Source organism: Penaeus chinensis, chromosome 2, assembly GCF_019202785.1.
Source record: "Penaeus chinensis breed Huanghai No. 1 chromosome 2, ASM1920278v2, whole genome shotgun sequence".
NCBI classification, from domain to species: domain Eukaryota; kingdom Metazoa; phylum Arthropoda; class Malacostraca; order Decapoda; family Penaeidae; genus Penaeus; species Penaeus chinensis.
Genome location: NC_061820.1, coordinates 31314963 through 31342462, shown reverse-complemented (window position 1 = coordinate 31342462; position 27500 = coordinate 31314963). Strand labels below are relative to the sequence as shown.

The window sequence follows — 27500 nt, the reverse complement described above, 5'->3', positions numbered from 1 at the left end:
TTTACTACTGAGTCCACTTCACACTTCACTTTTATATTTATTAACTATTCCAGTTATCAGATGTGTTTGTGTGATGAACAGCTGTTCATTTTATATGCTCTGAGCTGAACTGCTTAGTTGAATACTCTTGAGGAAGTGGAATGTTATTAAAATGTTGCTGGAGCTTATTAGCTATTAGTATATTCACAAGAAAAAGGAAAATAAGGAAAAAAAAAAAATTCTTGCATTCATATCATCTTCTTCACCTGTTACAGGCCATTACCCTCACTACAATAGGTCTGCTCTCAATAAAATGAATCCTGAAGGGTTGCAAAGCTGCCAATAATAGTTTATTTGATCTTTGATATAAATCTATATTTCCACTTCTCTCACAGTTACTCCGTTCATCTCTGGTAAACAACCGGACCCAGGCTGTGGTGTGTGATGACTTGGGGATGACAGCATATGCAATGTATTCACACTTGAAGACAGAGTTGAAAACAAAAGATCGTGCTGATTTGCTGGAAGCATTTCTTGGGGCCCTCTACATTGATAGGGTAAGTGTTGTGAAAGCTCCATATAATATGATATCTATTAAGTTAACTGCTTGGTGAATAGATTTCCATCTTAAATTATTGTTGTACTCCTGTGTATACTAGATGTTTGTCAGGTAAGGATTTGATAATAACTATGGACCATGGACCAGTTCAGTGTGGAGGCATGAGGCAAAAACATTGGCATTCTCACTTGTTTCTTCAAGTATTTTTCTGTTTTTTCTTAGCCCATTGGAGCCAGGATGACATGACATACATGCCATGTCCACTGTGATTTTGATTAATTAAGTTTGCTTACACACAGATAGCTTCACAAGAGCTTAGTCACCAAGGAGTCCATTACTAGTACTACCTGTTTACCTTTTTCCTTAATTTTTTTGAAAGTTTTTTTTATTTCTTATTGTTGTTATATAAATAATTGTGATGTCAATAACACAATAATAATAAGAGTAATGACATAATAGCTGTAGACTTTCCCAAAAATTCAAGGAGAGAGAATATCAGATGAGGTCAAGTAGGCCTACTAATTGACCCCTTGACTCAGTGCAGTTACCCAGAATCAGTGGGTTAAATATGGGCAAACACTGCTGCAGTTGGTTGCATTAACCATATATGGATTAAAGTGAAGAATATTAATGAGTATGGAAGTTTTGGTAGCCAACAGCAAAGTACATATTTTCTTAGAGGTAAGAATATGTTTATCATTACCTTTTATGTAGTTATTTTGACTTTGGTAACAGGACTGTAGATGAATTAATTGTATGTACAACGATTATGTTGTATCTTTTGATTGACTATCAAGAGATCCTAACCATCCAGATTTCACTCCTGTGCTTTAACACAAGAAACCAAATCTTGAAATAAAAGCTGAAATGCTCAAGATACAGTAATGCTCAGAAGAAAGTTCAAGTGGGATGTATCAGTCCAAGCAGTAGTAAAAAAGTTTGATATCTTGTTATATATGTATGGTTAAAAAAAAATTAAATCCCAAACCCTCTGGTGTCCACATCTGGGTGATGTCGATAAGGTAACATTTTCTGCGTAGGAAAAAAAAAAAATACACACACACACACACACACACACACACACACACACACACACACACACACACACACACACATACACATACACATACACATACACATACACATACACATACACACACACACACACACACACACACACACACACACACACATACACATACACATACACATACACATACACATACACATACACATACACATACACACACACACACACACACACACACACACACACACACACACACACACACACACACACACACACACACACACACACACACACACACGCACACACGCACACACACGCACACACACACACACACGTTAGCATTATATCATGCCGATATATATCTGTGTCAGTACTAATAAAATCATATAAATGGCCTCAGATAGCCTATGAATATTATAGACAACCGAAATGAAGATGTCAAACAAAAATGAAATACTCTTAATATTATTTATGTACGCGGGAGTTTTCTCCGAGAGCTCTTTCTCGTGTGCGATCGCGGGGCACGGGGAGGGTAGTTTTTTTCCCAGGCTGTTGCTAGCGAGGAATCGGGGAGTTTTTACTTTGCATTTAAAACCTAATCGTGATTTTATTATAATCTCTTTTATTTGATTAATATATTACATATGTTGGGGATGTTTTTCCAACCTGGAAATAACGTTGCCTTCTCAGTGTCTGTAAACTCTGGAATTATCTGTGGATTTTCTTTTCGTTTTTCTTTTCCATGTTGAGTTGTATCTGCAGTTTGAATATCCCAAAACTTATACAAAATATATATAAATGAATTTTCGTATACATCTTTGACACGAAAATGTAAGAATTTGTTTCGTTATCGCTTATTATAACTATTAATGGGAACTCAACTCATCTTTTCTATGGAGTTGATGACATTGTCATGACATATCAATACATGATTGGTGGGATTAACTTGTCCTCCCACGCGCAGGATTAAATCTAGGCTCAAAAGTAAAGACTGGTCTAGAGGTAAATTAAAAATTAATCCTGGACGCTGCCAGTGCGCATGCACATTAGAGATCTGGCTTAAACTTTAATACTGAATTAACTTTTCCGGCGCGTACGGAAGACGCCCTAAGGTTAGACGTCTTTTCCTTCAAGCCATACTCCTGGGAGAGTGGCTTGTGGGTCCAGTGTTTATAATATAATTGATTTACTTGACAAGGGATATTCTCAACGTTTTTGCCACCCTTATACATGTAGATGATATGTTCTCGTGACTCCATCTCTTGCCTTGATGTTTCGAAATTTACTGTAGCCGGGAAAGGACATTTCAGTTTATTCGACTTTGAAATAAATAGAACATCAATTCCCCCGATTTGCAGTGAAGTCGAATGAATGCCAGAAGAATGATTACTTTGTGAATGTATCAAGTAAACATAAATAGCGGAAAATTCCTCGTTAGGCCAGTCCGTCAATTGAATTAATCATTCGTCTGCGATTATCCAGTAGGAACCCCCTTCGAGCTTCGCTGCCTGGATTTTCTCGAGCTTACGTATTCTTGCTGTTTCTTCTAACATGTCAAAGTGTTCGTTAGATACTTTGTCAACGAAGGGAAACAAGATATTCAGTGGTTAATGCACGCGTAGTACTTCGCGGACACTTGACTGCGAAAGTTTTCACCCAAACAAGTTCGCCGCCCTTAGCTACGCTTCGAGTGATGTCCCATCGATCTGGTCTTTTAACAATGTATGTTTGCAAAAGCTCAAAGATTTTTTTATGATCATAAGTGTGACTTTTTTTTTTTTTTTTTTTTTTTTTTACTGATTTTAGGGTCTAGACTACTGTCGCGCCTTCTGCCAGGTGTGTTTCTTCCCTCGGCTGCATCAATTCATCATGAACCAAGATTGGAACGATCCCAAGAGCAAATTGCAGCAGTGTTGCTTGACCCTGAGGACTATGGATGGAGGGGAACCTGACATTCCCATTTACAAGTAAGTAGACGTTGATACTGCGCGTGAAGTAGTTGTACTGCCATTTCAATCACTATCTGCATGGTGTATTCGTCGCTATAGTATTGTACTGTGATGTATTTATAGCTAAACCACTAAGAACATATTGTATTTCCCTCTTATGTGACATAAACGCACTCTTCTTTACCCACAGAGTTATTGAGTGCAAGGGCCCCACCAACACACGTGTGTACACAGTAGCTGTCTATTTCCGTGGGCGACGTCTGGCCAAGGCGTCGGGTCATTCCATCCAGCAAGCGGAGATGAATGCCGCTCGAGAGGCTCTCCTCAACTCCAAAGGTAGGAATCGGGTTGTGGTTGTATTCTTTGGTTATTGGCGGGATTCATTTTCATTTCGGTTTTGGAACCCTCGATAAGAGACGTTTTAAGATGACCATGTTCATTGTGGGAGGGGAAATTACTGGTAAAAGTACTGAGCTAGGACTGCCAATAGTATTTTTGTGATCATTCATCATCGTTTGAGCTTTATCTTTTTTTGTGCAGACGCTTAGTCTTCTAGGTTAAGCATTATTTAAGGGTGTAGACTTAGCTGCATTTCAATGAAAGATATCTAGATATAAAAGTCAAAAGAGTAAAGGCGAAAATATTGCCGATCGAAAAATGTCCTTGGTTGTGGAATACCAGATTACTGAAGAATGGCGTGTCTGGTTCGATATTTCTAGGCTTTACTCTCTGCTTTCAAGTTGTCCGTGGGAATTTGTGTCCAATTCAGTAGAGTATAATGTTGCAGTTGCGTTTTCGGAGTAACTATACCCGCTACAGAAATATGACCAGGATACATTATATCACTGGAAATTGATGTGCTGTTAAAAATAGCTTGTATCAAGAACGGTTTTGTGTGAATAATTGGTGTATTTGTTGTTGCACTTTTACATCGAAAGGTTTAATTCTATTCCCTTTCTTTTTTTCAGTATTATTTTAATAGATTTGAAGATTGTACAGTTTTCATTCTCTCCTCTCCCGATTTCAGAGCTGTTCCCGCAGCTGGACCACCAACGGAGAGTCATCGAGAAGAGCGTCAAGATCCAGGGCGTTTCCAAACTTGGCTCGCCGCACAGAGAGAGAGATCGAGGCAGAGACAAAGACCGGGAGAGGGAGAGGTCCGGACGGGGATACAGAAGGGAGGAGGAAAGGCGAGGAGATAAGGAGCGCGGCAGAGAAAGGGAGAAGCCATGGGAGGAGAGGCACAAGGAAGGAGAAAGAAGCAGAGGTGGCGATAGTAGAGGCCGAGTGTTTGGGGAGAGGGATCAGCTTGGCGGAGACAGGGAGAGAGACAGCGAGAGAAATAAGGCGAACGAGAGGGACAAATTTAGCAGAGAGAGGGACAAGTTGGGTGGGGAGAGAGACAGACTAACAGGGGAGAGAGACAGACCGTACAGCGACCGAAGCAGAAGTACCGGAGACCGGAAATACAAAATAATGTCAGACGAGGAAAGGAGGTACAGATCAGAGGCAGAAAAATTACACGACGAAAGGGAACCATCTGAAGAATCGAAATTACGTACATGTACAAAGGGCATGTCGAGAGATAACGCAGACTCGGAACGAAATCGAGAGAAGTACAAGGGCTACATGAGAATACCATCTGCTGAGCACCACCTAAAACCAACCAGGAATTCAAGGAGCGAATCGAGTGTAAAGCCTTCGCGCTCAGCTTGGTAATTCAGATATTTTCATTTCCAGATATGACTTGTGATCAACCAAACATTCCTCGTCGAATGGCAATTTGGGCTACCATGCTTGTTAGGAGTCTCTGCTTACAACGGTCATTTTTAATGATTTGCTAGTCATGAATTAAGACCTCAGGATCGGTAACTTATTATTTTAAAAGCTGAAATGCCTTTTGTTTAAAACAAAGAAATCCCATTATATTCTTGGGTATTGCCAAAGCCTGTAACCAGTGAATTTTGTGATACAGTCAATCAAGCGATAAGTATTAAGGTTCTTAAAACAAGTTGTAAAATTAATGTCTTAAAAGACGGTGTTGGGTATTCGGTATTCTATTCTTATTTATGTTACATAAAACGTATGTGAATATGACATAATACCGTGAATAGCACTTTGGTTCGTATTTGAAGGTTTATGCTGAAACCGGTTTTATACTCTTATTTTAGATGCAACGTTCTCTGAATGTCTTTTAAGTGTATGTTCAGCCTATTGTGTATGTGAAGGTGATTTTATAATGAATGTATTATAAATAAATATACATATTTTTAACCCTGTCAGAAGGCTTGGTTGTTTGAAGCGCGGTTTTGGAGAAATTTACCGAATCTTGATTCCTTTGTTAGAATAAATTATACATCAACAGTGTATAGAGATATATAGCTTTACAAGGCCCCACCCGTCCCTTGCTCGAGGCGGGGACTGAGGCCCTATGTAGGGGAACATACCTGCCTTGGTTCTCAGCCCTCTCATCTAGTAATTTAGTAGGTTTTTTTTCTCCTTTCCCTTTCCTTTACTTCGTCCCCTTGTTCTGTTCGCTTATCGTAATCGACAACTCATTTTTGCCGTTTTTGCCTCAATACTTTATCATAATGTTCCCTACTCCCTTAACTCTTTTCCCCATGTAAAAACTTTTACCTTATACTGTACCCCATCAGACCCCTCTCTCTACCCTTTTCACTACCAATACTACCCTCTAGTACTGTTCAACCTGAAACCTTACCCTAATCTTTAACTCATTCCTAATCCTGTTCAGGTACTATACTTTACCATTGCGCCATATGACCTTTGATGATATATAGCACTTAGTTACCTGGGGGTCTTTGCCACCAAGCCTCGTGCTGTCGCTAAATTTTGAATACGCCACTAATGACCTTAGATGATGTGATAATTTTTTTTTTCCATAAAACAATAAATCTGATATGTTAGTTTCTCTTTTTTTTTATTTACATTTTGGTTCCATAAATTCCTTGGTTTTCTAGACATTAAGAGCTCGCAGATACTAGATATTGTGCGTAATCAAAATAATGGTTGTCTATGTATTTACTACTGAAGTTCAAATCTAATGTATGCAAAGTTAACAAATGCATTTTTGCTGGAAAATTCCCTGCCATTTTTAAGTTTCTACTTAAAGTAGCAAATCAGTATCAATTAGGAATATTAATGTTCATGGAGTGGTTCTCTCTAAGGTCATTGGCGGCATATTCAAAATATCAATAGGGTAGAGCCCCCAGGTTAGGATTTTTTTTCTTCACAAGGCGATATTTGTGGATTTCCAGAATGGTCAATAGTCAAAACAAATGTGACAAACACCAAAAGTCACACAGCATTAAAGTATTATGGCGAAAAGGGTAAAAAGGAGTTAACGGTTAGGATAAGTGGACAGAACAAAGGATGAAGACAATGAATAGGAAAGGCAGAGAAGCAAAAACAATGCACAATTTGTTGAGGCGAGAGCTGAAGCCAAGGCAGGGGTGGTCCTCCACAATGGTCCCCAGTCTCCATCTCCTAACCCCCTCCCCACGACAAGAAGAAGCAAGGGATTGGGGGAGGGTGCTGGATGATTAATGTAACCAGAATCCACATTATATTATTATTATTATTATTTTTTTTTTAAGTTTTAAAAATAAAATAGGAAGAAGTAGTGGCACAGCTAAAGAAAAATAAATCCCTCAATGAAACAGGAACGGAAAGATATTTAATGGCTTGTCTACACAGACAGGCAACCATAGAGGTGACGCCAAGTATGTTTGAGTAAGTTTCCGCCCGTGATTCCATCTGTATTTATGTACTTATTGAAAGATTTCTGCCCTGTCAACATCTAAGGTCACTAGTGCCGTATTCAGAATATAGCGATAGGGTGGGGCGTTGGGGGGGGGGGTCACAAGGCAATGTTTTTGGATTTCCAGAATGGCCAAGAGTCAAAACAAACGTGCCAGACATCAAAGGTCACACAGCATTATGACAGTATTGTGGCGAAAGTGGTAAAAATGAGTCGACGATTAGGATAAGTGGACACAAGGGAAGAAAAGACCTTTCAAAATTAGTTACGGCGAGGGCTGAGCTCCAAGGCACGGGTCATACCCTTTGACTTTAATTAAATAAATCATCCAATTTCTAGTTACCTTGAAATGAGTTTACATCAGAACCATTGAAAATAATGAAAGTCCATTATTCAGTAAAAAACTTGTGTTCAGGACTAGAACCATTAATTATTTACGGATTTTTTTTTTCTGCCGCGTCAACATCTCGGGGTCACTAGTGGCGTATTCAAAATATAGCGATAGCGTGAGGCTTGGGTGCAAAGCCCCCTGGTAAGTGCTATATGACATCAAAGGTCATATAACGCTATGGTAAAGTATAATAACGAAAAGGGTTAAGAAAAGGGGAGAGAAAAGGGGCTGACGGGGTATAGTAGCACTGTCAATCTGCCAGGCTTATTTTTTGCTAGAATCCATAGTAAATATTTTGGCACCACTATGCAGAACATAATCATCGGTTTGATTTCTTCTTCTCTTGTGTACAATAATATTGTATGGACTAATGCCACTTTTTGTATTAGTATTAGATAATCTGAGATTACCTTTGTGCTACTAAAAAGAGCTCCCTTCCTTCTACTCTTTCGATATTCAGCCATTAAGCATTTCTCTTGTTTTTCTTTTTTCTCGTTACTGCAGTCCCTGTATCGTTTCTTAAATACTCCTATAGTTTTAACAAACAAACTCAAAATTAATCATGCAATCACTTTCAAGTAAGGCTTTAGTTTTCTACATCTATAAACATCATGAAAACAATATGTAATGAACTTAAATTACTTACATATAATAAAATCTTAAGAAATATATTCACAATATTTTCATGTTAGAGCTAATAGGGGTGTGTGTATATATTCAAGTCAATATTTAAAGGAAATATATTCTTCTACCATCCAAAATAAAGCCATGTCCAGAAGAGTGGGCATGCCTGTTAAGTGATGTTAAAGGCGGCCAAACTACTGGCTGAACGACCAATTCCTATTGCAAATTGGTCGTTTAGTCGGTAGTTTAACTCCTGATGCCATTACTCGAGGCATGCCTAACAGTGATGCCTTTGCGTCTGGACATGGCTTATGGGGTCAGTTCAGCAATACAATCAAGTTTATTTAAATAAAGAAAGCAATATCTGAATTATACTTTAGTGTATGGTCTCTAAAAACTAAAATCACTGAAGATCTGTGTTGCTAGTAATGGGCTTACTATTAGCAGTTATTTTAAATGTTCTTTAGAAAACTTCGCAACTTCTATTTCTGTTGAGAACATTGTAACAAATCTCAATGATAATTAAAACATTTGACTGCAGATAATTCTTTGAATGCAAATATACTATCATTCTCAAAAGATAACTTCATTTTTTATTTCTTGCATGTTTATGCAACACTGAAAATCAAAAGATTCACATTTTGAATCTTTCTCTCACGGTCAATATTTACATTAAAAAAATAAAAATGAATAAGTAGAGCAAATTCAAATGTACATCACCTATCACTATTACAAAATACTAAAAATATTTTAAAAATAAGCAAGAAGCCTATTACAAAGTCTAATGAGTGGGAAAATGAATAAGATATCCAGTTAAATGGATCGCTTTCTCTTTATTTCATAGTGGGAATAAATGTTTTCTTCTACATTTGTTTAAGATATGTAAACTGAAATGTTGTCTTTGGATAATATCAAGAAAGAAGTGTTTCAATAACTGTCACTTGGGTGTAAGGGAGAGAAAGGATACGAGGCAGAAGAAAGGAAATGAAATTAAAAGTGTGAAGTTACCACACAGTTTCTAAGATAAGTCTAGTTGAGCAAGACAGTTCTATGCGTGCAGCATACTGTAAGTACTAGTTGGTGAGGCGAAGAGTACAGAATAGCCTCCCTTTTTACCATTTTTTCTCCCAATTCTAAAATCCAAAATATTGTACATCCCAAAATGAAGTAGTTAACACTAACTGTTGGCAATGTATCTATATAGTAATAATAATGTTCATAAGTAAATAGATCTGCTATCTAAATAAACAAAGATGAGATAAATAATATCAAACTCAACATGCATTAATGACTGTTGTTTGAATATACCATACATACATTATCAATTGCCTAAATCAAATTTTCAGATAAAACTACAATAAGTTACAAAAACTGCCATTTTACCTGTAAGGTTTGCAAGGTACATTAATACAGTCAAGAGCAGACAGCAGTATCATGTATCCTTAGGATTTCTCTTTATTTGTCTAAGCTTACTTTGTCTATCATAAGCTAGCTCATAAGGATTGCAAAGTAACACACACTCCAGGAGACATTGAGTTTATTGCAATAAGACAACTACACAAGGTGTGTTGAACTTGCTGCTAAGAGTGTTGAGGAGGGGGCGAGGCCCCTCACTCGCTCTGGATCAGTATAAAAGCTGAGGGGTCTAAAAGAGTCCCATCCATTCAATAGTGTGGGGCCAATTAAAATTAAAAGACTGTGACGTAGGCGTGCCACGTGGGTGGTATGCAGGTGTGGTTGGTTGGGTAGGCCGCAGCCAATATTGTAATTCTTGCCACACCCACTAGCTGCCACTGCCACGTGAAGCAACACGAAGCCTTCCCAGAGTTGCCCATACAGTGCGCTTTTCAACAGCGTAACAATGAGGGAACGATATCAAGTCATACACATGGTAAAATGCCACAAGTTACAATAACATATTGGAACCTCAGCTAGCCAGACAGCATACCATCAGGGGCAGTGACAGTAGAGCATGGTGGCCAGGGGTGCCTAACCGTTTCCCTGAAAATTACAAGGGAACAGGTAATGGGTGTGTATTCTGTCGCCATGTGTCCCATAACATTAGCAATGGCCCCAGTTTCCCCAGGTTCCTCAGCAGCAAGTTGGCGCCATGGCCAGCAGGCAAGACAGCGTCACGGGTTACCCATGGCCTGGTCATTACTCTCTTCTCTATGGTGTAAGATTGGCAGGGTTCACCCATCATTAAACGCCTCTTGCACTTTGGTCACGCTCTTTACATTGTCAATGTAAACCTGTTTCTTATGTAAATGCCAGTAATAATGTCTTAGGCTTCAAAAATGTTCTTATATAGTGATCAGCATTACTTTCTATAGCATTTTCACAAGAGGGATATCTTCCAAAGGGTAACACCCTCCTTTTCTTAAAAAGCTCATTTCTAACCCTACTCTGTAGTAGCTACAGGAACCATCAATCCTGAGCCAGTAAACCAAAAGAAATCATTTAACAACTAGAAGAGAGACTCATGTGCATTACACACTTACTTTCCTTTAGTGGAGTAGTATCTTCTTGTATTAAATAAACAAGCACAGGTGCCCTTCCCAGTACCACTGAGTCCTTACTTAACTGACAAGATACAAAAATCAACCAAGAGTAACATATGCACCGTCCATATGCATTTAACACTTCTAAAAGAAACCATAGCATCAATCATGTCTATGTTTCTAGCACAGCGTTGAAAGCTTTTCAAATAGAGGAAAATAAAGTTCACTCAACATTACGCACTTTGCCTTTCAATAGAGAAATAAACCACAAATTCAAATTGTTCAACCACAGCAAATCTTGCCTCACCACTGGGTTTATCATTTTATTTACGATTTTTTTTTTTTTCATTACTGATATAAATCTTCTTCCAAAGATAAGAACTTTCTCGTCTTAAGAAAAAATAATGGCAATAAAAAAAAAGAAAGAATAACTTTATGGATGATTAAAACATGATCTTTTAAAATAAGGAAGAAAAAATAAATTCCAACTTCGTCACCATCATGATACACGGTCCATTGAATACCACCTGCACTTTAGGACAGCTAAATGCCTCGCTTCGTTTTTCACAGAAGCCTCCGCAATCACATGAGGCTTCATTTTGGCTGGCCATCAGCTGCTGTGGAGGGTGTAGCTGACACCTTGTCAACTGAGAGCTCCTCCTTGGTGGATGAAATGGACTCTACTTGCTTGTCTTCTCCTTTCTTCTCTGATTTTCCAGCTGTGTAAGAAAATGGACTTCTTAGTATATTTGTTGAATCAGAAACAAGTTCTAGCTAAAAATATAAAGCCTGGTCATATATATATACACCAAAGCTGGTAATATTATTAATACTATTAATAATAACAAAAATAATAAAAGTAATAATACTAGTAATAGTAATTATAATAGCAATAACTAACAATAATAATAATACAAACAATAATAAATATTATCCTTATAACAATAACAACTACAGCAACTACATGGTGATATAAAAAAGAACAGCTGGAAAGAAGCATAAAGCACCAAAAGAGGGCTAACCTTCCCGATTGAAGAACGCCTGGGTGGTGCTTAACGCATCTGCCCTCAACTTGGCCTGTTGGGCTGAGCTGGGGGGGTTGGAGCTCCTCTGCTGGGACTGCTGTTGCTGGCCTTGTGACTGGCCACGGCCACCACGATGACTGCCACTGCTGCCAGAGCCCTGGGCTGCTGGTGGCCGCTGAATGGGGCCAGGATTTGGATAGCGCGAGTTAGAGGCCATTCCAGGAGTTGGACCACTCAGGGTTTGGGTGCCCATGGGCAACTGGCCACGCAGACCCATCACCATGCCTGAAGACCTTAAACTTCCACCCATCATCTGAAAAGAGTGGTTAGCAGTTGCAATTTTGTGAGATAAAGACAAGTGAAGAGGCAGATATTTCACAAGTGAAAATAAGAAAATTGATCCATTTATAATACCCTAACAGAACATCACTCATAACCTTTCTACTTTTAACTGTTCTCTTTGATACATGTCCTTAAACTCAGAAAATAAATTAAAAAAAAAAATAGCCTACTTCACTTCAAAATAATGTCACTATCTTAACCCCTTGGTGACAGGTGTAGAAAAAAAATCTATGCTCTGGCAATCAATGGCAACGCGCCGACTTTGAGCGCGGGAGTTCGGTACATAAAGCCGATTCACCGCCTCGGAGTGCTTTGGTGCGCTGCCGGACGCCACATTTTGAGCGGTTTGTTATGACGTCCAGAGACGTGACCCGTCGTGAAGAGGGACAGGGAGAGGGGAAGGGAAGGAAAGGAAAGAAAAAATCTAAGGAAATAAAGTAAAAATAAAAGGGAATAAAGAAAAGAGGAAAGAAAGAGGGACAGGGAGAGGGGAAGGAAGAGGGACAGGGAGAGGGGAAGGAAGAGGGACAGGGAGAGGGGAAGGAAGAGGTACAGGGAGAGGGGAAGGAAGAGGGACAGGGAGAGGGGAAGGAAGAGGGACAGGGAGAGGGGAAGGAAGAGGGACAGAGAGAGGGGAAGGGAAGGAAAGGAAAGAAAAAATCTAAGGAAATAAAGTAAAAATAAAAGGGAATAAAGAAAAGAGGAAAGAAAGAGGGACAGGGAGAGGGGAAGGAAGAGGGACAGGGAGAGGGGAAGGAAGAGGGACAGGGAAAGGGGAAGGAAGAGGGACAGGGAGAAGGGAAGGAAGAGGGACAGGGAGAGGGGAAGGAAGAGGGACAGGGAGAGGGGAAGGAAGAGGGACAGAGAGAGGGGAAGGGAAGGAAAGGAAAGAAAAAATCTAAGGAAATAAAGTAAAAATAAAAGGGAATAAAGAAAAGAGGAAAGAAAGAGGGACAGGGAGAGGGGAAGGAAGAGGGACAGGGAGAGGGGAAGGAAGAGGGACAGGGAAAGGGGAAGGAAGAGGGACAGGGAGAAGGGAAGGAAGAGGGACAGGGAGAGGGGAAGGGAAGGAAAGAAAATAAAAAATGTAAGGAAATAAAGTAAAAATAAAAGGGGACAGGGAGAGGGGAAGGGAAAGAAAGGAAAGAAAAAATGTAAGGAAATAAAGTAAAAATAAAAGGGAATAATGAAAAGAGGAAAGAAAAAAAGGAAAGAAAAAAAGGAAAAAGAAAAAATAGGAAAGAAAAAACAAAAAAAAAGGAAAACCAGAAAGAAAGCAAGAAAGAAAAGAATACAAATGTTTGTATATTAACTAACACACACACACACAAAAAAAAAAAAAAAAAAACTCAATTTTGATCAACTCAATGGGAAGGTTGTATCATGCTCCATTTTTTAAAAATTTCCCATTTACTTTTTATTTCGGACTGTCTGCCGTGGTAAATTAAGTGTCATTTATTTGGTCATACATGTACATGTTTTTGAAAATCATGATACGGGTCTGTGCAATCCAAACTACTTGCGGAAGAAAGCATAAGATATAGAGGCAATCAAAATTTACGAACCCTTAAGAAGAAAAAGAAAGAAAAAGAAAAAAAAGGAAAACCAGAAAGTAAGCCAGCTTATGAGACAAAGTACTGAGAACATGCCTTTGAGATATGGACACATTCAAAAGCTAGTTATTTCTATTATTTCTTTGCTAAATTTAAGGATATTATAAAAAAGAAGAAAAAAAAGAAAAGAAAGTAAGAAAGAAAGAGAGAGAGAAAAAGAAGAAGAAAAAAAAGTATTTTGATATGAGATTATTACCAAGTTAATCAAAGTTATCGTCTTCAATAGAAACCATACTTTGTAAAGGTATCTTTTTCTTTAAATCATAAAGACAACTAATCTAAACCTGAAATTACTAATATATATATATATATATATATATTTTTTTTTTTCATTTTTGGAAAATCCGATTGTGAAGAAATGGAGAATTGTGAATGGCAATATCAGTACAAAATTGTTATATGATTATGATTCTCTGTTGAATACAACATATCGCTTCAAATTTGAGAATTATGTAAGCACAAGTGTAAAATTATTTGCAATGAGAATTTCCAGGGCCACTGACTTTTTCCTACACTGTTAAAGGGGTGGGGAGGGGTTAGCTTGTCACTGAGTGGTTTTAATTTTCGAGAAGGTTGATATGCATGTAAACATGCACTTAAGATTAACTGTTTTAATCATCCTGATTTAATAGGAGTAAACCCATTTATTACATAAAGAAAAGAATATTAGTTGCACCTGATAAAATCCTTTTCTTTATCGATATTTATAAAAAATGCCTATTGGGCATGGAAAACCATTGCAATGTTGGCATTCAGTATTTGAGCGTATAATCTTTGCAAATAAGTGAACTAAATGATCGGATGCCTGGGTGGGGTTGGTATTTTCCATATTTATGGTACCTACAACCAACAGTAGCATCCTCATTTTGCATTTTTTACTGGAAGCGCATGAAAAGGGTGCAGCAGCTGTATCAACTCCCTATGAAGCAAATGGATAAGACCGATTTCAAAATTCCATTTAGTTATTATTTTAGAGTGGGTATCATTGAGTATTATCATCTTCAACATAAAATAATCAATATTTCACTTATTCAAATTTCAAATTTCTAACCATGGGGTAGATTTTGCATTGAAGTGCTCTTTACAACGGAAATGACCAATTTCAAATTAAAACAAATTTGCTGACAGTGGACAGTTCCGACTGCTAGAGCTATTCCAAACTGATACATTATCGTTACTAATTATACTATTACTTTTCAACATTAGTGCTTTGTACTCGGTACACATGTAGACCCCTAAATAAACTACAGCACATTACCAGAGAGTCTTGATAGAAAGCATATTTCATGTATAAATGTACACGAAACTCACATTTCTTCTCTTTTTTGACATTGGTATAAAAAAAATTCTTTGAACATTCACAAACTCATATCTATGTGCATATACCATATGCAAGATTGCAAGGAGCAAAAGTCCATACAGGTGTACCTGGCTTTAACCCCTTGGTGACGGGTGTAGAAAAAACAAAAACAAAAAACAAAAAAACAAAAAAAAAAAAAAAAAAAAAAAAAAAACGCTCTGACGATCAATGGCAACGCGCCCACTTAAGAGCGTGGGGGTTCGGTACATCAAGCCGAATCACTACCTTGGTGTACAGCCGCATGCCACATTTCGAGCGGTTTGTTATGACGTCCAGAGACGTGACCCGTCGGGAAGGGGTTAATACCTGTCTCCGAAGTTTACCTGTTTGCCCTTGCACCTCCAAAGAAATAAACCAGTTTTGCCTCAAACAGTCCTTTGCTAGTTTCTTCTTTCTTGTATGCATAACATAGGCTAGCTAACTTAATTTGATCCTTTAACACCCCCTTCATTTGGGACGGTTCCCTTAAATGTTAAATCAATAAAATAGAAACCCCTTTTAAAATCACAAAAGTATGTAATGTTTGAAGTAAATGGCAAGGGACAGCATGAAGAACATCAACATCTCATGCACTTGGAATACCCATAAAGGAATGAGAAAAAGTATATTACCTGTGTTGTATTCTGAGATGTATATGAAGCATTCCTATTTGAGCTTTGGTGTGACAACCCAGGTTGAGATGCCATCTTTCTGCTCTGAGTTTTAGGTGAAGATATTTGTGGTACTCCAGACACTGTATGTGCACTACTAGTGCTGCAGCTGTTGTTCACAGATGAGGATATACCACCTGCAAGTGTATAGAACACATTATGAACTAGTGATCTTCATGTTCATATTTTGTAATAATTATTAGTGAAGTTACTCAAACAATACCTCACATGCAGAGGTATATCATAAAATATTATGAGTAAACCCTGCAAAGACTGGTAACAGCAGGAGCAAATATGAATTCATGCATCTTTTTGAAAATAAATATACAGAATGATAAAAAATGAATAAAACTGTAGTCATGATTCCAAATACACAAGTACTCACTTGAAGTTGGGAAAAATGTTGATGAAAAGGAATTCTGCCCAGCTCCTGGGGACTTGAGCTGCTGGCGGGCAGTATCCTGAATGTTGGCTCCAGGTTGCAACGACTTGAGGAAGCTTGCAGGAAGTGTGGGAGCACCTCGAAATGGCTGAGCTCCCAGTTGCTGTGCTGCAAGGCTCATACTAGACCCAAAACCCTGCATTCCTACACCTGCTGGTCCAGGTTGAGACTGATTACCAAAGCCTTGTAAGCCATAGGCTGCAGGAGGAGTTTGTAGAGGTGGCTGTGCTTGTTGTTGCACTGCTGCTTGAAGGGGAGATCCAGAGGCAGTGTAGAATCCTGCTGGCTGCTGTGGGCCTCCAGGACCTGCTGGAGGTGCTGTTGGTGGACCTCCTGGGGCTCCAGCACCATTGTTTGAGTAGAAAGAACTTGGCTGCTGTATTGTTTGAATAACAGAATTCTGCACACCAGGTCGCTGGACCAGCTGGGATCCTAAGAGACCCATGGGCTGACTGGGATCATATATATACAATTGCGAGGGCTGAGGACCACCTTGCAAAGCAGTTCCTAGGCCACTCTGCTGGAATGGTGTCCCAGCCTTAGACCCAATGGTACCAAAATTCTGCTGTGAATTGCCAAAAGTTTGTGAAGAGGGTTTCACTGCTGATGACATTAGGGAGTTTGAAGCTGAAGATATCAACACGGTATTTTGGTTTTGAGGTTGACTCTGTCCAAAGCCAGCAGGCTGTAAGCGGTATTGTGATAGGTTGTTTGTATAGAGATCAGCTGGTGTTGTGAGTGGTGGTGGTGTTTGCAAGAACATGGACTGCTGACCAAATGCATTGCTTCCCAAACCTTGGCCAAGACCATAAGGTGGATATTGAGAGAACTGTGATGCTCCTCTCTGTCCTAGCACAGGAGCGCCATCCAAAAATGGCTGGTAGAGGCCAGTCTGTGGCAGCTGTTGGTTTGAATTATACATCATAGGAGGTGAGGGAATGGTGCCACCAATGCCACCAAATGTAGCAGCTCCCCCACCCAAGGCTTGATAGATGCTGCTATTGGATGGCCCAGCTGAGCCTGAAGCCAGAGGAGGAGACAAAGATCCACTAGGGATCCCCAAGGATGATCCTCCTGGGCCTGGGGACACCGAACTGCTTGCTGCTTGTTGCTGTGGTTTTACCTTGCACACATTGCCAGAGCGGCTGACTTCTGCCTTGGCTAAGGATGCTGCAGCTGATGATGTATATGCTGCTGATGATGTGTATGCTGCAACAGAAGAGGTATAGACCATTCCACTGCCCATAGCTGCTCCCTGTTGTAGTGGTGATCCTCCTTGGTATCCACCAACATCTTGGGAAGGATCCTCACAACTCCCAACAGTTGCTGAATCCTTTGTTGTGAATGAGGACTCTAATGCCGGTGAATGATCAAGTCCTGCAACACTATCCACAGCAGAGAAGCTGGCAGAAGAAAATGCCACTGAACTTGTGACATCTTCAGCATGTTCTGGCACAGGTGCCATGGTTTCCCAGACCTTTTTGACAGATGCAATTTTCAAGTTGAGATCATCTGTTGATGGTGAAATAGGGCTCTGCATACTTCCAGATGTCATCACCAGTGATCTTGGAAGGCTGATGCCCTTAGTACTCACAGATCCTGGCACTTCTGCTAGCTCAGAATCAAATGTAAAGTCTAGCTTCATATCAGCACCATTTTCTTCCACTTTGGTAGAGAAACTTAGTGGCAATTCAATTGGTTCAGGCTTTTCAGACTTCTTATCCTTCTCCTCTTTTATGGCAAGGGATGCCTCTGGAGAAGCACTCTTCCTGTCTCTATTTTCACGTTGTCTCTGAGGCTTTGGAGCTTCACTAAACTTGGCCTTATACTCGGCACCAACAGTTGCATTTACAGTTCCTGCAGCCTTGAAGTTGGTGTTCTCAAAAATGATGGTTTGGGAGGGAACTGATGTCCCATCTAATGTAGTTTTATCAACCTTGGCAAAGTTAGTTGGGTCATCACTTGGACTTGACCGCTGGCTACTACCACCAGAGTTGGGCTGGTCACTGATTTCAACACCACTGTCATGGTTATCAAATGAAGGTGGCTTGCTCCCACCCTGGCTGACTCCATCTGTTCCTGCTGCAGCCTGGGAAGGCGAGTTTGCTCTCAGTGTTGCTGTTAAAGGTTTATCCCAGGCATTCTTTGGTGGTGGCAATGAAGCTGAGTCTTTTACTGGGAAGAGTGTGTTGGTAGGAGATTCAACAGGGCTACATGAACCAGCATTCTTTATAGCATTTATACGATTATTTTCTCGCTGCTTGGCTAGTCTTGGGGGAAGCTTACTCTGACGAGATCGCTCAAAACCACTCGACTTGCTGGATCGACTCTTCTTCTCTTTTGGTTGTTTCTTGGCATTAGAGGAAGAGGCAGGGCCAGACACAGTAGTTGTCCCTGTTGTTCCTGCTGCTTCTGTAACTATTGCAGTAGCAGCAGCAGCTGAGACTGTTTCTTCGGGCATTGGCTTGCCCTTTTCCTTGCCAGACTTGCGTCTTGTGACTTGCTGAAAGCCATCATTGGAATCAAGAATATCACCGATGAGTTCAGAAACCTGTGGCTGGTCATCTACAATCACAACACCTGAAAATGAAAATGTTTGGAAGTTAATATCATAAAACTCTTTGCCAGAGTATATTATTATATCATTGATACACACCACCTTTCTTTTTTCTAAATTTCTTTATACACTGATATACTACAACAGAAAGTTATACTACACAGTGCAAAATAAATCATTAAAAAGAAGGGTCCACACTAATGTTAGAATCAGATGCAGCAATCTATGTCAAACATTAGTATTGTTGCTTTAGCACAAGTTGCGGAACATATTTAAGTAACCAATACTTTAAATGTCTATTCTAACTATATAAAATAAAATATAAAAGAAGTAATAAACTGATGAAATTGTGTAGCAATAATAAAAGGGGGAAAAATAACTGAGAATCAAGGAAAAACTGAACCCATTATTAGTACTGGCAAAAGTCCCACATTAGTAGTTGCATGCTCTGAAAAAACTATGAAAAGCACAATGGAATTCAAAAACAAAAACAAAACAAACCCAAAATAAAGTATAAAAATAAACAGGGCCATACAAAACATTTAGAATCAGCTTGGTGAAATAAAAGGCTCCAAAATTTTTCTCTTAGCTTATGCTAAAGCAATCAAAATCACCTCACGAGGGCAACATTTGACCTTATTCAATTCATCATGAGTTGGTTGACATGGATTGTTGTGGAAATGGCAACAGGAAACTACTTACTAGCATAATTATTCAAGTCGATGCCCTCCAATGGGTTGGCTTTCTCTTGCTTGGGCTTACTTTTGTTGTTGACTTCAGAGAGAGCCTGATGTACCATGTTAGGGTTTAACTTTATCTCATGCACTTGATTGACAGTAGTTTCATTTTTTGTGCCCTTTCCACTTGTTGGTCCACTCTTATTTCTTTCATTTTTATGGGGAGCCTTCTTCTCACCAAACCTCTGCTGGCTGGCACTCTGGGGAGCACCTGGGCCATCAACTTTAGATTCCTTGCCAAGTGAATTGCGGCCCTGGGACGACCCCCCACCTGATGAGGGAGCCCAACTACCACCACCGATCTTCCTGTCTGTTTTGCTTCCCTTACGATGGTCGGGTTTAGGGGCTGGGTTCGAAGCCTTCTCTTTGTTCTCCTTCCGAGCCTCAGGATCACTACTTTCAGATGCTGTTTCCCAATCAGCCTCTTCAGTTGTCTCAGGAGTCCCTTCTTTTACACCTGGCTTGTTTGCTGGCGTTAATACCACTCCGACCCCCCCAGAGCCCAAGACCGATGACGACACAGGTGTCCCTCGACCTCTCTTGCTACCGCCACCACCCCCTCCACCACCACCACCACCATTATTGCTGCTGCTGCCACCACCACCACCACTTCCACTGACGCCATTTCTTTGACGCTCAAATTCACGACGTTTCTGGAATCTAGGTGGCATACGGTCAAACCTACTCTGCTGTTGTTGCAGCTTGCGTCCAGCAGCATCTGTCTGTCCTGCCTCTACAACAGTTGCTTTACCCTCATCAGCAGTACCTGCCTTGCCGCCACCACCACCACCACCACTAACACTGTGTGCTGGTGCTGACCGCCCCCTGCCCCCAGCATGGCCCTGAGGGACTGAAGCTCCTGCTGCTCCACCACCCCTGGAGCCTCCCCGCCTGGTTTCCCCACGCCCCCGGCCGCCACCTCGACCTAACAGGGAGCGCTCACCATCGCCGCTCTCCTCCCGGTTGTTGGGTTGAGCAGAGCCACTGTTGGTGTTCTGGTTGCTGCTGGCGCTGTTGGTATTCCCTCCACCTCCTTGGCTGTTCCAGTCTCCCTCGCAGCTGTTGCTCCAATCATCCTGCAATATGGGCAAATAATTGTATTATTTTTATTATTAAACTCTGTGCTTAATCAAATCTTTCTTAGTAATACAAAACCTCTATATTATCTGTTAGCGATTAAATCATTTACCTTTCGTTCACGGTGAGAACGTGGATGGTAGTCTTCGTAGTAATATTCCTCGTCACCTCTGTAGTTGCGCTTTTGGAATCTTGGTGGTGGTCCTCTACCTCTGCGGTTGAAGTCCCCACTGCGACTCCCTCGGCCACCCCGGTAAACAGGATACGTGCTACCTCTGGGTCCACCACTGCGACCTCCACTTCGGGAGGATTCGTAGCGATTTCCACGGCTGCCACGACCTCCAGACGACACTGGTTTGCTGCCCCCGCCCCGCTCGGCACTCTCCCTCTCAGCCACTTCTCCACTCTTCCCCTCAGTGGTCTCTCTTCCGCCGGTTGCTGTTTGAGAAGACCCTTGTGCCAGAGTAGTGGTTGTAGTGGTGGTGGTTTCTGCTATGGTCCCGGCCAGCGGTTGAGGTTTCTGATTTTGCTGTGGCTGTTGCTGTATTGGTGCCTGGTGCTGGATCTGCATTAATGGCTGAGGTTGCTGTTGCATCGGCTGTGGTGTTGGTTGTATGGTGCCAATTGGCTCTTGAGGAGTAGGCACCCTTGCCACTGTTGGTGCTGTTCCCTCGGTGGCTGTGGTGCCGGTGTTGGTGGTGTTGGTGATAGTGTTGCTGACCTGACTCACAGTTACTGTTGTGGCTGTTGTAGTGATTGGGGAGGTGCTCTCGCTGTTTGTGGTTGTTTGTTTGGCCACGCCCCATATGTTGGACTCCACGGCCTTGGTTGTGTTGTTGCCGGCTGTGCTGGTGGTGGTTGTTGCCAAACCGCTGGAATCGGGGCGGGAGCGTTCTGCGTTTTTTGAACGGCTCGCCCAAACATTGTCTCTCTGTTCCTTGGGATGAACCACTTCTTTCACTTCTATTTTCCTTACAGGTTCCCCCTGAGATTTTTTGAGTGTTGTCATGTTTTTTCTGATCTCCTTTTCCTTGTCTGAGGCCTCTAGTCTCTCCCTGGTGATGGGAGCTGGAGCATGAGCAGCAGCAGCACGGGCTCCTTCCTTTAGTACTTCATTCTGAACCTCTTTCTCTTCTTTTGTTACTTCCTCTTCGTTCCCTTTGGGGGGCTTTTCCTCTTTGACCTCTAATTTCTTTGGAGACTCTAAGACGGTCTGTTCTCGACCTAATTCTTCCCCCCTGCCTTCTGATCTGTAGTAGTCATCATACTCATAGGTGGCATCGGCCCAGGAAGTTATCTCCAATTTCTTTTCCCTTGCAGGTGCACTTGAGGGGCATCGCTCAAAGGAATCCTTGCTAGCGCGTGAGTCCCTGCTGGCTCGACTGTCTCGGCTGTCTGGTCGCTGTGGCCTATCTCGCATTTCATCACGTAGCTCCATCTGCTTCTCTGCAGCTTCTACCTCCTTGTCCCACTCCTTGTGCACCATGCGGAGTTCACCTGAATCATAATCTGGCTCCTTAGGAATGACAGGGTCAACCTCATATGAGCGGCCCCACGACTCCATTTTATTGTCACTACGGCGCTCAAGAAAGCTCTCGCTCCTTTCAGAGCGGTCATTTCTATCATCAAAGATTTTACGGCCCTTGCTTCCTTCCCTTTCAAAGTCTCTGGCCCGGTTGTTCCAATCTTCACCATTCAAGTTTCGCCTGTAAACAAAAGGGGTTATTCTTTTACCTTTAAACAAGTTTCAAAATCATATCCACATTCCAATTGATAATCAATCATTTACTTACAATCTGGCATACGAAAATATAAAATAATGTATATCCATTTCAATTAGACAAACATGAAAATTAGAACAAATGAGAGATTACTAATAGTACTAATCCCTGTCAATTATACATGCAATGTTACAGAAGCTTGCATGTCATTCCTCATGACTCCAATCTTAGCTTGATAAAAAAGGTTTAGTAGGAAAGCTAACCGTCTATCATAATCCAAGTCTCGTGGCTCAAGACGTTCCTCAAACTTTTCATAGTAGGATGTTCGTGCCCAGCAATCACGGTCACGGTCACGGTCCCGATCCCTATAATTTCCTTGGGAGCCTCGGCCACGATACCTCCTGTAAAAATAAAATTTGTTATACAGCGTTATCAAGGATAAAAAGTATGCTCTTCCTTCCAAGTCAGGTATATTCTCAACTTAAGCTCAAGTTTTTCATAATATGAGAACTAACATTTAATTTCCCTAAAAGTGTCAATGCAAATATCCAATCTAAAAATACTTGTATTCCCTTACCCATCTCTATCTGGTCTTTCATAGAATTCATCCCTGCCTCGAGAATCAACCCTTTCTGGTCGTTCCACTCTCTCAGGTCTGTCAATGCGTTCTGAACGATCTGGCCTCTCAATTCTTTCCGGCCGATCTGGCCTCTCAATTCTTTCCGGGCGATCTGGCCTCTCAATTCTTTCTGGGCGATCTGGCCTCTCAATTCTTTCTGGGCGATCTGGCCTCTCAATTCTTTCTGGGCGATCTGGCCTCTCAATTCTTTCTGGGCGATCTGGCCTCTCAATTCTTTCTGGGCGATCTGGCCTCTCAATTCTTTCTGGGCGATCTGGCCTCTCAATTCTTTCTGGGCGATCTGGCCTCTCAATTCTTTCTGGGCGATCTGGCCTCTCAATTCTTTCTGGGCGATCTGGCCTATCAATTCTCTCTCCACGGTCTGATCGGTCAATTCTCTCTGAGCGATCAGGTCTGTCAATGCGCTCTGAGCGATCTGGGCGGTCAGATCTTTCAGACCTCTCAATCCTGTCTAGGCGCTCTGACCTATCATTTCTATCAGATCGATCATATCTATAGTCTCTCTGGTCTGGGCGATCTAGCCTTTCCTCTCTATCATCCCTGTGACGTTCTGCTGACAGTCCACTTGCTGGCCTCTCATCTGTAATTTCCCCAGAGGTATCACTGTCTGTCCTCATTCTTCTTTCCTTACCTGTATTAATAAAACATATGAAAGTAGCAAATTAGTATACTTACAGATCCTTCATGAATTGAGGTGTCTCAATGAAAAAATTATGGAAAAACAAACTAGATACAAACAAAAAATACAATTAACCTATCAACATAATAATCTGATAATAAAATTCTAGCTCTGTAACACATCAATCTTACATTTGGCAACACTATAATGATTATTTTACATCTTTTCAGTCTCCTATCTCTAAATACAAATAGCTTCAAACCTTTTTAACAACTATCTTATAACTTTTCTGACTCGTGTCTCTCAATATATATAACTAAAACTGTGTTTCTACTAAAGAATCTAGTCACTTACTTTCATTATCCCGATTCATAAACCTTCCTCCCGCACTAGAACCAAAGCGTGGTTCAAATAATGGAGCTGCCTGTGAATTTTGTCCACGGAAGGGTTGGCCACCCCCTCCAGCACGCATCATCTCTTGTTGCTGCTGTTGTTTCTGGAACCTTGGAGGTAGCTTGCTTTTGAACTGCGAGGAAAACACTGGCTGTGAATCCCGCTGTCCATCTCGTCTGTCAAAAGGTCTGTCATACTGCTCACGTGGATGATCCCTGTAACTGTCCCTATAGTTTTCTCTGCGGTCTGGGTGTTGCCGATAGTCCCGCCCATCTCGGCTGGGAGGCTTATCATCCCTCGACTCACTACTGCCACGTGAACGTTCCCTGACAGCATCAGGCTCTTCTCTCTCCCTTTCGTCAAAAACCCTTGGATCTCTGGACTTCTTGATAACCTTGTTCTGCTCGAACCTTTTCTTTTCTTCATAGCGCTTCTCTTCCTCTTCATGGCGCTGCCTTGCTCTCTCCAGGGCAACCTGTACCTCATCTCCAGGGACCCGTTTATCGCGCCATGAATCCTCTTCTTCCCTGGGGTGTGATGATGGTGACAAAGATGGTGCATGAGCTAACTGATGAGCAGGAGGATGCACAGGGGTGAGAGAGGGTGGGCGTGATGGGGGATGCACAGATGTGCTTGCAGGTACAGTATGAGGGGAGTTGTGTGCCTGCACATGTTGGGGGGGACAGCCCCGGTTCCCAGAATTCTGAGGGCCACCATAATCACGACCAGATCCTCCACGATAATCAAAACCTCCTCGGTGTTGCCACCTTTCAGGGTCCCCAGGAGAGAATCTGCGGTCACGATCTCGACGGTCCTCAGCCATGTCACGCCTATTGTCACGTTCTCTAGAACCTTGGGGATTTTTCTCTCTCATGGAAGATTCTCTCTCAGGTTCTCTAGACACTTCACGGCGTTCCTCTGACTCTCGGCCTATTTCCCGGCTTCTGTCTTTTTCCCATCTATCCCTTCGATCTGGCTTCCTTTCTGTATTTCGTAGGGTAGGAGTATCTTCATCAACAGTTCCTTCATCTTCACTGAAGTTCAATTTTTGGCTGCAAAAATAAGAAAAATAACCAATTTATTAAAATTGCAAAAATTATACCTTATTCTAAGAAAACAAATCTATTAACCCCTTATGGACAGGTCACGGGTACAGCTGTCATAACAAACTGTGTGGTCTGCAGGTTATGGCTGTATGCGTGGCAATGCCCTAGAGTGCATGGAGCGGGAAGTTCCACTACATGTAGCAGACTCCCACACCCAGGAGCTGGACATTGCCAGAAATCACCAGAGTTTATAATGCCAAGCGATTTTTGATACCCGGCAGTGTTGGGTTTAACCCATTGGCGACAGGTATAGAAAACTAAAAAAAACTCTACACTCTGGCGAACCGCGGCAATGCGCCGACTTTGAGCACGTGAATTCGGTACATCAAGCCGAATCATTGCCTCGGCGGACAGCCGCAAGCCACATTTCGAGCGTATTGTTATGACGCCTATAGGCATGACCCGTCGCCATTGGGTTAATACATGCACTAGAGTAAATGTGAAAAAGAACAATAGTACACATGACGGAGGATGTGAATCAGATATTTTCTTCAAACAAACATAACCTTTACTTGCAAAAAATGCCACATTTTATTAGGGAAGAAAAAAAAAAAAAAAAAAAAAAAAAAAAAATATATAAATAAATAAAACAAATCAATCAATCTAACAATTCGGCAGGAATCAGTTAACTGTAAAGAGTGAGGAAGTAACTCTGGTACATCTGGCAAATTTTATCCAGCTACAACCCCAAACCCATTCCCCATTCTCGTATGCCCTTTTTTTGTGTGATGGGACACATGTAGGAAATAAGGCTCATCATAATATATGGTATGTACACACATCTGCTTGGTCCCCCTTGTCTCCCTGAATAAAAAATATGAATGCTTTGGAGCACCGATCCTACCTTTCTTCCACTAGTGAATGAGGACAGTAAGTATAACGTATGGTATGTACAGCCTCCACAACATACACATACATTTTCACTCCCATTTCTTTGGTATTTTCTAGTGTCCCTGAACCAATTATATGAATACCTCTTAGCAGTGTGTATGCCTCTTTATATGTGAACATATAAAGTATATATTTTAAATGCTTGCCATGTCTGCCTTTCTCTTTACTCCATTATCATCATTATGTATGCCCCTCCACCCCACATATCACTGTTTCTCTCTCTTTCTCTGTCTAATCAGCACAGAACTTGCATTAAATGTTGTCTAATTTCAAGGTCTACATATATCAAAGATAAAAACTGGAGTAAGGTCAAAGTTGAATAGCCAGTGCCTAATAACTCATTACTTTCCATTGATTAGGATGGCACAGAGGCAAGATGAAGACTTACACTAAAATGGTAAAATAAATAAATTTCAAAAAAATGATACTTACTTATAATCAACTTCCGCTGCACTAGTAGCCCAGCCTTCTGTAACACATGGATCATCCTCAAACCCTTCCAGGGCCTCCTTCTTTATAATAGGAGGAGGCACAACTATATCTTCCTCACTGTTGCCTGAAGGGGAGGGTCCATTCCCTCTATACCTCTGGTCACGCACGTAGGGAGCGCGAGGGTGACCCGGGTAGTTGGGGGGAAAGGCTCCAGGGAAGCTATTACGCATTACTTGCTGAAAGTGAGATAGAAGAGTAATTATTATTTTTCCCCCCCCCAAAATACAGTATGGATTTAACCTGTTACTGACAGAAAGAAATCATTCTAAAAGCACTTTGTAGTCAAGGAAGTCAACTACTAGGCCTTCCTTTTGCCCCCTTCAACATTTTTTTCTTTTTCTTTATGAGGAAAAGAGTTCTTAAAAGGTATTATTTTTATAACTATTACTATTGTTATTCATATCAACATAATACAAATAAATAAAACACAATATTAAAAAACTTAGCTCTAGGACAAATCTAACATAAAAAATTTACTGTACCAGGGCATATTGTTGTAATCACGTAAGCCTGATAGTTGAGTCCTTAATGACTAAACACTTATGGAACAATCAGTAAGAGGAGAAATTTTCCTTTTCAAAACTTTTAATTCTAGCCATGGCATAAATGAGAGGTAATATTTACTGTATTAAATTTCTGCCAAACAAACACTGAATTCATAATTTTTTGTCAGCTTACTGACATGGGGGAGGGGGGGGGGGGTAATATATCAACCTAAATTTGACTGTTAGATACAACAAATAAGAATGTTATGAGGAAACAACAACAAACTTAAGAGGACAAAAGTGAAAGTTAAACTTATATCTGGTAGTATTTATATATTTTTTTGACTTGCTTAAAATAAAATACATCTCACTTTCAGTTGTGTTGGGTAAAATGTGTTTGAAACATATTTGAAACAGGTCTTCTGTGTACTCACATAAGGAGGAACAACTCCTCTATATTGTGGTGTAGGTCCATGAGGTGGTGCTGGCCCGATTGGACCAACAGGGCCCCCCGGAACTCCTGAAGGACCACCTGG

General features: G+C 41.0%; 2 protein-coding genes across 8 annotated transcripts in view; one reads left to right on the top strand and one right to left on the bottom strand.

The window, feature by feature from the left end:
• Positions 1 to 5776, top strand: part of LOC125029971 (ribonuclease 3-like) — a 23455-nt gene extending 17679 nt beyond the window's left edge. For all 3 annotated transcript variants that reach the window (XM_047620187.1, XM_047620170.1, XM_047620179.1), the window contains exons 20-23: positions 375 to 536; positions 3375 to 3535; positions 3708 to 3853; positions 4545 to 5776. In XM_047620187.1, coding sequence (XP_047476143.1) covers positions 375 to 536; positions 3375 to 3535; positions 3708 to 3853; positions 4545 to 5236 — 1161 coding nt within the window. In that variant the 3' untranslated portion in view covers positions 5237 to 5776. The remainder of the gene's footprint in view (positions 1 to 374; positions 537 to 3374; positions 3536 to 3707; positions 3854 to 4544) is intronic.
• A 4059-nt stretch (positions 5777 to 9835) lies between these two features.
• The window catches only part of LOC125029937 (protein PRRC2C-like), a 29643-nt gene continuing 11978 nt past the window's right edge, over positions 9836 to 27500 (bottom strand). For all 5 annotated transcript variants that reach the window (XM_047620128.1, XM_047620145.1, XM_047620152.1 and 2 more), the window contains 11 exons: positions 27399 to 27500; positions 26420 to 26655; positions 23952 to 25042; positions 22916 to 23609; positions 22602 to 22739; positions 20730 to 22323; positions 20484 to 20616; positions 16190 to 18826; positions 15766 to 15941; positions 11837 to 12152; positions 9836 to 11533 (listed from right to left, as the gene is read on the bottom strand). The exon at positions 27399 to 27500 is cut by the window's right edge. In XM_047620128.1, the coding sequence (XP_047476084.1) occupies positions 11409 to 11533; positions 11837 to 12152; positions 15766 to 15941; positions 16190 to 18826; positions 20484 to 20616; positions 20730 to 22323; positions 22602 to 22739; positions 22916 to 23609; positions 23952 to 25042; positions 26420 to 26655; positions 27399 to 27500 (7242 nt within the window). In that variant the 3' untranslated portion in view covers positions 9836 to 11408. The remainder of the gene's footprint in view (positions 11534 to 11836; positions 12153 to 15765; positions 15942 to 16189; positions 18827 to 20483; positions 20617 to 20729; positions 22324 to 22601; positions 22740 to 22915; positions 23610 to 23951; positions 25043 to 26419; positions 26656 to 27398) is intronic.